The sequence below is a fragment of the Sinocyclocheilus anshuiensis genome, unplaced genomic scaffold (assembly GCF_001515605.1).
Source record: "Sinocyclocheilus anshuiensis isolate Anshui unplaced genomic scaffold, SAMN03320099.WGS_v1.1 scaffold491, whole genome shotgun sequence".
NCBI classification, from domain to species: Eukaryota; Metazoa; Chordata; class Actinopteri; order Cypriniformes; family Cyprinidae; genus Sinocyclocheilus; species Sinocyclocheilus anshuiensis.
The window spans coordinates 1287318-1298294 of NW_015551041.1; the positions used below are offsets into that span (position 1 = coordinate 1287318).

The 10977-nt window shown below is 34.9% G+C and overlaps 3 protein-coding genes and 1 long non-coding RNA gene across 4 annotated transcripts in view; 2 read left to right on the forward strand and 2 right to left on the reverse strand.

Annotated features, from left to right (window-relative positions):
* The window catches only part of LOC107661477 (dynamin-1-like protein), a 14323-nt gene extending 12953 nt beyond the window's left edge, over positions 1-1370 (forward strand). Inside the window, 1 exon segment of the mRNA XM_016451090.1 lies at positions 595-1370. Coding sequence (XP_016306576.1) covers positions 595-651 — 57 coding nt within the window. The 3' untranslated portion in view covers positions 652-1370.
* Positions 1371-1667: 297 nt separating this feature from the next.
* On the reverse strand, positions 1668-4808 carry tnnt2d (troponin T2d, cardiac). The gene is made up of 12 exons (XM_016451092.1): positions 4716-4808; positions 4547-4593; positions 4391-4398; positions 4083-4107; positions 3939-3996; positions 3738-3854; positions 3453-3530; positions 3019-3132; positions 2800-2912; positions 2204-2294; positions 1967-2004; positions 1668-1863 (listed from the first exon to the last, which is right to left on the reverse strand). Exons 2-12 carry the CDS (start codon positions 4582-4584, stop codon positions 1818-1820), a joined length of 726 nt encoding a protein of 241 aa, XP_016306578.1. The 5' UTR covers positions 4585-4593; positions 4716-4808; the 3' UTR covers positions 1668-1817.
* Positions 1973-8059, forward strand: LOC107661480 (uncharacterized). The gene is made up of 4 exons (XR_001631110.1): positions 1973-2178; positions 2258-2315; positions 3328-3453; positions 7992-8059. It is a non-coding gene; the product is annotated as an uncharacterized LOC107661480 (long non-coding RNA).
* LOC107661478 (non-muscle caldesmon-like) overlaps positions 6777-10977 on the reverse strand; it is a 28802-nt gene continuing 24601 nt past the window's right edge. Inside the window, exons 14-16 of the mRNA XM_016451091.1 lie at positions 8815-8883; positions 8024-8057; positions 6777-7024 (exon numbers count right to left, since the gene is read on the reverse strand). Coding sequence (XP_016306577.1) covers positions 7011-7024; positions 8024-8057; positions 8815-8883 — 117 coding nt within the window. The 3' untranslated portion in view covers positions 6777-7010. The remainder of the gene's footprint in view (positions 7025-8023; positions 8058-8814; positions 8884-10977) is intronic.

Below are 10977 nucleotides of genomic sequence, written 5' to 3' on the forward strand. Positions count from 1 at the left end.
ACCTTAGTATTAAACATTTAGTGATATATAATAAGTAATTTATGTTCATATAAAATGTGTAGTAATGCAGAGTAGCCTTTAATATGAATTGTATTTTATAATACTACTACTACGAATTATTACTATATGATGTATATTAATAATAATATGTATATTAATGTAAAATGTAAAGTAATGCAGAGTTGCCTTTACATTAATAGTAATTAATTGTAATAATGATTATAAATTATTTAATAATTATAATATATATAATTTGCAATAATTATGCATAGTGATAATGTATATTCATGAAAAAATGGTTAGTAATGCAGAGTATCCTTTTCATCAATATTATTTGTTAATCATGAATATTACTTTATTATTATTATTATTATTATTATTATTAATTATATAATATTAAATAATAGCATTATATTTTTTCATTATTGCTATCATTACTTCTTATTTTTAATTAATTAAAACAATTAATATTAATGTAGAGGCTAATTTAAACTTTTTTTTATAATTTTAAATTATTTGAATTATGTTTTATCATATTATATGATGAGAAATTTTCAACTCTTTTAAAACTTATATCCTCTCCTCTACCCCTAGGCCTTGCAGAAAGCCAGTCATGTGATCGCTGAGATCCGAGAAACACACCTGTGGTGAAGTCCAGCTGATGTACAGCCCCTCTCCCTTTCACTCGAACCCTGCGGTCTGCGTCAGCCTCGTCTCTCTTCTGTCTGGATTTCACAGACAGCCAACTTGAAAAATGCACTGGTGTCAGTTAGTGTGTATTGAATATAATCTTATGTACTCAACGGACTCTTCTTTAAATACACTGAGGGCAGCACATATCACTTCACACCTGCACACGTCCCATTCTGTGATCTCTCTCATGTATGTAAGCAGATACATAATGTACGCTGCAGATAATGTGTGGCCTGTTAAAGGACTGTGTGTCCCTGATCTAGCCTAAATTAAAGGTAGTGATACAAACAAATTAAAGGGTTTGTCATGATGTTGTGGCTTCATTTGCAACTTTTGGTATGATTGGACATTTGCGAAAGTGCACTCAGTAATATTTTCATGTATTTCTGTTCGATATAGCCATCGACTTCGGATTATATTGACAATGTTGCAGGATCACACAAAAATGTATTGTGAAAATAATTACAGGGGCTACCAAGATAAAGTGAGAAGCATTTGACTGGTCATGTGATCTTAACTTGGTGGCCCCTATATAAGGGTGACATGCTCAATGTAAATAAATCCCCTTTTATTAGACTGTTGATAGTGAGTCTACATGATTCGAAACATAAGCAGCACTCATCTCTTTTGTGTGAATGTATAAAACTTTTTGAATAAAACCAAAATTACTAGATGCACCTTTAATTTCATAGTGTCATTTGTTCATTTTTCCATTTTTGGTCATATAAAATGAATGGTGAGGGAAACTTGATTAATGTAGTTTAATTCAATGTTAGTGTTTTTATCTGCACCTATAATTTTCACACATAACTTCATTTTATGGTGTACTGCAACTATATTATATTTACTGTTACATATTAATAATAATACAATATGTTGCTGATATAATTTCATAATCACAGACTACATATTTTTATTTGATTAAATAATATAAACATAAATGGAGTACACTGAAACTAACAGTAAGTGCTAATATTTATTCATGGCAAAAAATAAGCAAGAGACTGCAAACCAAAAATGTACAGCCAGAGCATTTTTATATGTACTGAATAATGACTTTTAAATAACTTCAAACAAAACTAATGAAGGAGGACAGAAATTCCTCTCATATGTGCTGTCGACATCTATCTCAGCCTTCCTCCCATCTTGCCTTTGCCGCGTCCCTTAGCACTAAGAGAGAAAAGCAAGAGGTTAAAATTAGTTTTTGGCCTTACATCTGAACATGGTTCAACACTCTAAGTGGTTAGTGAGATTTCAAGCTTGTGATTTATACCTCTGGTGATCCTGGACGCGGGCAAGGAGTTGATTTATCTGTGAGAGACGGAAACGTGACAGCTAAGTGCTAACAGGATGCAGTGATAATGAACACAACCTAATTACCTCAGACCACACTCCAGCTGTTCAACGTGAACTGGATTTTGTTAAACTGTCAATGACTCATTGGGTCTGGCAGAAGCTCCGTAACGTCTCAAAAGCAACTTGAAAGTAAGCAAAGGAAGTTATCACTTACATCGTATTTCTGGTGTTTCAGTTTCTCGTTTAGATCGTACTTTTCTGCTTCCAGCTGCATCAACCACTGCCACAATTCATTGGCTTTATCACTGCAACCAGAGACACAAATGGTAAGATTGACACAGAACGCGTTCTGGCGTTCCACTGGGTTGTTTTTCAATTATTTTTCATCGCCTAGTTGCAGTTAAAGTTCGAAAAACGCGTTTCGAGACGTTCTTTTCCCATTCATCTCGTTTTTGAATGCAAGGAAGCGTTCAGTGCGAATGGCCACTATTACTACAAGTTTTTTTTTTGGTGTGTATTGTTTTTTTAATTTGATGGCCTACTAGTTGTGTAGGTTCTACTGTAATAGTAACCATTTCGTAAAACGCGTTTCAAGACGATGTTCTTTTCTATTAGCATTTTTAAACGCAAGAACAAGTGTGAATGGCCCAAATTATTAGAAATTATCTTAAATGTTTGACTTGTAGTTTTTACTGTAATAGTCACTAGGCCACTGATTGGTGGTAAAGGTCAACTATTAACCAGCGCCAATAATATGCATATAAATAATAAGTATAAATAATATGTGCCAATATATAAAAGCTTTTGTACTTGAGTTTGTCGTCACTCAGATGATCAATGCTCAGTGGTTTTCGGCGATCAGCCAGGATCTTCTTCTTTTTCTCTCTTTCGGTCTGTTTCTTTGCACCTTTGCGTCCTTCACCCTTTAGTTCAATAATAATTATAATATTAATGAAAGACTGCGTAACATTATCATGTAACTTCAAATATTTCGACGTTTACAGTGTTTATATGTTGGTAAACACTGACCCTTTGCTGTGTGCCACCATACTGATGGGTCATATTAGTAAGAGCTTTCTTCTTCTTGGCATCTTCATCCTGCTTCTTTCTCTGCTCTTCCAGCTCCTTCCTCTCTCTCTCTTCCTGTCAACAATTCAGATCATAGGTTTCATCTCTGTTATAAGCCTGTAGTTCATCGTTTCACTTCAATGGCTGAGCAAAAAATCAGTTAAATCTAAATTGAAAGTTTTGTAGAAATGATCCAGTAGCATGTAAAATGCATTTGTTTGACTATACAAGGAGAATTTTGTTAACATCCTCAACAAATGTGATTTAAAGGTGTAAATTCAGGACTAGTTTGGTGTCGTTGGTGGAAGGTGTTCCAGTAGGCAGCTGGTGTAGTTTAGCAGGTGTCTGAGCAGAAGATGGCAGGCGTTGACAGTCAGAATGTGACAGGAACTCACGGTGAGTCTGGCCTGACGCTCTTTCTCTCTCTCTGCTCTTTTTTGCTGCTGCTCGGCTCTCTCCGCTCGCCTCTTCTCCTGTTCAAACACATATTTACATACTCCTGCTCGTAAGTTTATGTACCTCTTGAAGATGTCGATCTTGTTTAAAACAAAAATTAGAATACCTCTTTTCGACTTTCATATTTAACAAAATGTTTAAAAAAGGATGCAAACCTATAAGAATTACTGTCTACGCAAGACATTTACATCAGCAATAAACAACATTTATGAGGAAGCACTCACAATTCTGTTGACCAGAGCAATGAGTTCCTCTTCATCTTTCTGTCTCTGGAGGAAATGAGCCTCTATAAGAGACTGTAGTTCTGCTAAATCCTTCTCCTGACGCTTTTTTTGGATGTCCTGCCACACACACACAATTGATACAGGTTACAGGTGGTCTAAAAACGAGAGGTGTGTGTTTAAAGAGAAAAATCTCCTACTTACATCAAAATCTACTTTGTCTCCCTCTGGAATTTTTGGTGCTTGGATATTTGATAGATATCTGAAGATAAAAGATTGAGCCTTTAAAAAAAGTTTTATTCTGGCTATATAATTATAGGCTCTGTACAAGAGAACAATGGGACTTACTTTGGTTTGGACTTTGAGTCATCTACTGTAATTGGAGAAAGAGGTGTTTTTAACCGCAAGTGAATAGAATACTAACAATAAATATATTTTTTAATGTTATTAAAATAATAAGAATTAGTATAGGCAGTATCAAATTGCCAAATGCATTTTTCACTAATTTTGCTCAAATAAGGTGTGTTCTGTTTGTTGGTAATTATACTTGGTGCAAACAATATATGCCAATGTAAATGTATGTAAATAGCCACTGGCATTATAATAAATAACTAAATAAATTAATGTTAAATTTAAAATATTAAAATATACAATACCTTCCTCCCTTTTATAAAATGAGATCAAACACAAACAAAGAGACAAAAGATTTGTAAGTGAAAATATGATGCATTTTTATCATAATAAATCATGCATAAATCATGCAAATAAAATATAAAGTATTGCAAACTTTGGAGTAAAAGACTGTTACTCACTGAACTCCCTCATCCATCACATCTTCTGTGTCAGACATGACTATAAACTACGTCAAAGATTAAATGCAGGATTCATTACAAACATTGTTAAATGCAACACCAATACCAAAATACATCCTGTTCATTATTCCTACAAGGCAGGGATTTGGTAGGAATAGATAACTCTTACCTGGGTTGTGTGTGGATCTCAGAGATCTCAGGAGCCACTCTCTTTTAGAGCGCAGTGTTAGAGCAGCGGGCCTCAGTCTCAAGGCTAACATACTAACACACCACGTGATCATAATGGCCTCTCATTGGCGTGCACTGAAAGCCTTTGTCTATTGTTAGACTGTCAGATGCATTTCAGTAAAGTTCTAAAACCAAACATTCTCTATGACCTGCCTTGTTTTACCACCCCTTGAAACCCAATCCATTCAAAGAAAGAAGCAGACAGCTTGTCTCAAATAACAATGAGTGCAGTACAGGAAACACACAGAGGCAATCTGTGCATGTATCACTACTTTACTGTGAAAGCTTGTTTGACAATACAACAATTGTACAGTTGCTGAGATCATCACTGATAGTCTGAACTGTTATAGTAGGAAATACTTGATTGATATTTTGAAAGAGTTGAACTATATTACTACCAAAATTATTTATAATGCTATACCAGTAAGATTGTTAAGATGTAGTGTTTGTAGCATGACTTTGAGACTCCCAAGTGCAAAGCATATGATTGAAAGTCATAAGGCAAAAGCAGTATTAGCAAAGCAACATGTTATAAAGCATTACATCATGAGTGCAAAATCAACAGGACATCTGAATCTCCATGCACATGAAACTTCAGAGGGAGAATAGGAAGTTTGACTTTTTTTTCTTAAAATGTAAATTTTTAATAATGCCATAATCAAGGCTATAGATGCAGTCTAAAGAAAGATGCAGTCAAATTTAGCGTTGTTTGGCAAATATTCATGAACAAAATCCTGCCTTTTCATTAGGATTCCATGCAATCTGGAAGTTCGCTTAAGAGCGAAAGATTGACCCACACAGATTTTACTTGGTTTGAAAGTGACTTCTGCATGAACCGTGCTTAATACATGTTTACACTATTGACAAAAGACAATTTTGTTAATGCTACTGCATCTGTTTTAATGGTTACTGGTAGCTGTAATTGTATTATAATTGTTTATTATAATTTTATTTTCTGATGTAATAAAAAAGTAAATTGTTTATATAATTCAGTAAGAAAATGAGATTTAAAAAAAAAAGTTTTCATCTTATGGGATTCCGGACAGTAGGGACAAAATAATGCTAAATGCAAATAATAAAATTCAACTATATAATCATGCATAGTTATGAGAGCAAAATAAATAAGCGTATCAATGTTTAAAAGATAAGTGAAAACACTTTCCACTTAAACACTTGCGTCCAATCAAACTCTATAGTGTGTTGGTGTAAATCCACCTGTCACTTTTTAATAATGTTTGATATTAAAGGGATAGTTCACCCAAAAATGAAAATGAATTACTCACCCTCATGTCGTTCCAAACCCGTAAGACCTTCAGAATCTTCAGAACACATATTTTTGATGAAATCCGAGAACTTTCTGACCTTGCATAGACAGCAACGCAACTACCACGTTCAAGGCCCAGAAAGGTAGTAAGGACATCGTTAAAATAGTCCATGTGATATCAGTGGTTCAACCGTAATTTTATGAAGCTACGATAATACTTTTTGTGCGCAAAGAAAACAAAAATAACGACTTTATTCAACAATTTCTTCCCTTCTGTGTCAGTCGACAATACCACAATGCATTCATGTGCATTCCTCCCTTTGCAAACATGCCGCAGTGCATCCGGGTTCTACATCAGATTCTCCGGGTTCTACTCTTGCGTCAGTAGTGTCACATGCATGCGTTGTGGTACTGCCGTGAACGCGCGTCGAAGACTGACACGGAAGAGAAGATATTGTTGAATAAAGTCGTTCTTTTTGTATTCATTGCACACAAAAATTACTCTCATAACTTCATTACTTAAGTTGAACCACAGATGTCACATGGACTATTTTAACGATGTCCTTACTACCTTTCTGGGCCTTGACCATGGTAGTTCCCTTGCTGTCTATGCAGGGTCAGAAAGCTCTCGGATTTCATCTAAAATATCTTAATTTGTGTTCCGAAGATGAACAAAGGTCTTTACGGGTTTGAAACAACAAGACGGTGAGTAATCAATGACAGAATTTTCATTTTTGGGTGAACTATCCCTTTAATACTTTAATATGTATTATTTGTCTTGTGCATTCATGGTAATTTTAGTCAGTTTAAATGTTTTACTTTAAAGGCTTTTTAAACTTACAAAATGTTTATTTTGTTCTGTAAGTTGTCGCTTGATTTCCAATGTAAGATCTGTGTCCTGAAGTTGCAAAATCATGCACATTTAATGGATGCATCTTCCACTTTGGCTGATCTGGGATCCGTCGGATGTCTTTATTTTCTTGTTCCTGTAAAACATCAGGGAATACGTTGTTAATGTGCTAATGAGTTATCAAAAGAGACAGTACGAGCGAGTTACATTTGCTCTACATACGTCATGTGTATAACTCAGCAGGCTTTTTCAACACTTCCTCAAATACACGAAAGCAAATACATCAGCCGTCCGCACCTGTTCCCAGTTAGAGAGTTAACACGTTGGTGCCGTGACCCAGATGAATACACACGACATGGTCAGAGGTTGTGCCACAAGTGCGACAAATACCTGGTACATTGTCATCTATGTCACTCTCAAGGACAAATTCAGCTGAAAGACCAGGAGAGGTAGCTGACACTAGCTTCTTTGCTAGCTTTTTTGCTAGTACCTTTGAATTAATAGTAATAAACCATAAAAACAGATTCCTGGCAGGACTCATGTGCTAGATTTGGGTGTTAAGGAGGTAATGTGACATAACGTGATACTTTTATCCTTTCTGTAACTCTGAATATTAAACAGCTTTGCTGTGTGACATCATGCTAATCCAGTGATTCATGCCCATGCAGTGGCACAACAGAACAGCTGCTGCAGGGAATGCGACACATCACAACACAATGCTACATGGGAGGCGCTGGGTGAAACAAACACGTTGGAATTATGCCTGACACGCCGGCGGTCCAATGCAGGAGAATGCAGGAGAACAGGATCGGGGCTTTAAATATAGTGTGGCATGATATGCGAACGAGAGATTTACGGTCTTGCTGGCCAGTTAGAGTCATGACTTCAGACATTTGCTGTCGCCGCATCGTCAGTTTAAACACCTCCCACTGACTGCTCCACCCTTTTTAGGGAGCAAAGCTATTCATTGGTGTGAAGATATTTTGAAAAATTGCTTTTTTTGACCAATGAATGTCAATGTTATTTTTTGGACCCCATTTGATTTTCATTGCATGGACAAAAGCAGTTGAAACATTATGCAAAATATCTTTTGTGTTCCACAGAAAAAAAGCAAAAACCCACAAAGGTCACTCACCATTTGTGACGAATTTACTCTTGGCTGCGAACACCTGAAACAAAAAGCAACCCAATAAGTGTGTGATTTGAAAAAGTCCTGCACCTTCAACCCAATCTCACAGGAAAATGTGACTATTTTATGAAATGGTGATTTTATATAAATGTGTACATTGTGAATTGTATGAAAATGTATGATTTTTTGAAAAAGTATTCATGAAGGTCCACCCCTAAACATAACCATCACTAGGGCGTGAGCAGATCGTATGAAAGTGCATGAATGAGATCATATGAATTAGCTACCAATTCGTCAAAATGTAAAATAGTGCCAAGAGATTGTGTTGGTATTTTGGTACTATTAAAGGTACAACTGTTAATAATATTGGGGGAAAATTATAATGAGAAACAATCTGGTGACAATATCTGAGAAAGGGATGATGGGATGCACCATTGTACATCAACCCTTTGCCATCAAGTCATATACAGTATAAAATTAACCACTGAGATGATACAGACCCTTCAAGATGAAAGCTCTTTTTGGAAACAGGGCCATTGCTTGAATTCATGAGTCCTGTGACCAGTTTTAGGTCTAAAGACATGCTAGCTATTTGTAAAGTTGGTAGATGACCCAATAATTTGAGAAAAGTGAGTAACAAACCATAAAATCAACAGGTATCAAACACCACTTAAGTTTTTCCTGTTACACCTCGAGATCTGTCAGTCTTTTCTGGGTCGGTCAAAGGAAACAATCAATGAAATAACTGACTTTAATGGAGTTAAACATCATATGATGTTTCCACCCATTCAGCTTACCTTGGCAGGTGTGGAGCCCTTTGTTTCCCGTGGGCCATGTGGTTTAGTGACCGCAGCTGGCTTTTGCTCCTTTCAAAACACAAAATTACACCACCCCAATTAAATTTGCATACAGTAGGTTAATGGATTTTATATGAATGTTTTATGTAAAGTTTACCTTTCTAGAGGAGGATTGAATAGGAGAAGAGAAAAAACAGCAGACAGCAGCGTGACAGGAAAGGGAAAAGGAAAATAAAAGGCCACAGCTAGAGGAGTGGGAAGGAGATGGAGATAAAATCAGTAATGGAAAGATACAGGATCCTTTCAATAAAGTGCTGAAACTGTTTCAGATGGCAATACCATTGTACAGAATGAATACTGTAAACCTGTACCATGGTTTTTACATGGTATTCCAAGGTATTTCAAAGAATACTATAGTGTTACTATGGCACATGCCCAAAAATCAATGGTACCCAACTTATTTATTAAAGAACTATAAACATGCATATATTTTAAAAATGATCAATTCTCACTATTAACTAACTATTAACTATGACTTTTGCCTCAAGATCCTAATTTGCTGCTCATTAATAGTAAGGTAGTTTTTTTAATTATATATTTTAATTATTTTTTTATTTCTATATACTTTTTAAATCTAATCCACAAATGCAATACACTGAAGAATCACTGGAGGGCCACCTTGCACCATGCAGAATATAAAAGTGTTTATCTAAATTTACTTCAACTTGTGTGAAGCCACACTTCACTGTTCATGTGAACGTTTTGAATTCTATAATAGAAAATGTAGATACACAAATAAAGGCCATTCTCCCTAACGTTCTGTGGTCTGTGAGCATAAAACACATTAAAACGGATACAAGTTCAAATGAAAAGTAAATCTAATTTATCTCAACTCTCATAAATAACTTTTAAAGAAATCCTCTCAGACACAGTATTCATTGCAAATTGTAGACTCTAACCACATCTATCAAAGTAGGTAAAATGTCCACAGAGAGGGTTGTCTGATGGTCATAGATTGTGTGTGAACAGGTCCACTGTAATCAATGTCTGATTCTTATATAGTTACTGGAGTCTCCAGTTCTCTTCTTAATGTATGTGTGTTACAGTATGAGTGACTCTGATCTTGAAGGCTGGTAAAAGAAGCTTAAAATAAACATAGAGCCATGAGTGAAATATAGCTCAGGAGAGAAGGTTGGAGCTGTGCCACATCAATGCATGGATTGCGACACTTGACCTTTCACTGATTTCTACAAAAACACTCTTTTTTGTTTCATGTCAAAGCATAAAAGGTTTCTAGGCCTTACAAAAACACTACTCCATTTCAAATCCATTAATTTTCAGTTCACAAGATCTCTGGTATCTCACCAGCTTTCCACTTCGTCAACAGGTGCATTAAACAACCATTAAGCTCCTCTCCATGTGAAGATCATTTCCTATTTATTGCATTTCACTAAAGGCCTAGGTATATATAAAAAAAAAACTTAGAAAATAGTTAGAAAATTAGAAAATGAAGCCTTGGCAAGTAAGTGAAATAGTTTTCAACTTAAGCATTAAAATGACTAAAAACTAAAATTGGTATAAAAATGAAATAAAACTATATAGAGATATTTAAAACAAATAATAATAAAATAACAAAATCAGATAAAATTTCTAAAACAAACTAAATTTAAAATGAAAATCTAAAAATACATTTTAATTCAGAATATTAATAAATACTATAATATCATATAATTAATACTACAATAACACTGGCAGATGGACAGACATAGATAGATAGATAGATAGATAGATAGATAGATAGATAGATATAGAGAAAGAGACAGTGATAGATGATAGATATAGAGAAAGACAATTAGATAGATAGATAGATAGATAGATAGATAGAGAAAGACAATTTGATAGATTAGATGATAGAACGATAGAACGATAGATAGATAGATAGGCAATTTGATAGACAGACAGAGATAGGTAATTTGATAGATAGATAGATAGATAGATAGACAGATTAGATGATAGAACGATAGATAGGCAATTTGATAGATAGACAGAGATAGGTAATTTGATAGATGATAGATATAGAGAAAGACAATTAGATAGATAGATAGATAGAGAAAGACAATTTGATAGAGACAGACAGATTAGATGATAGAATGATAGATAGGA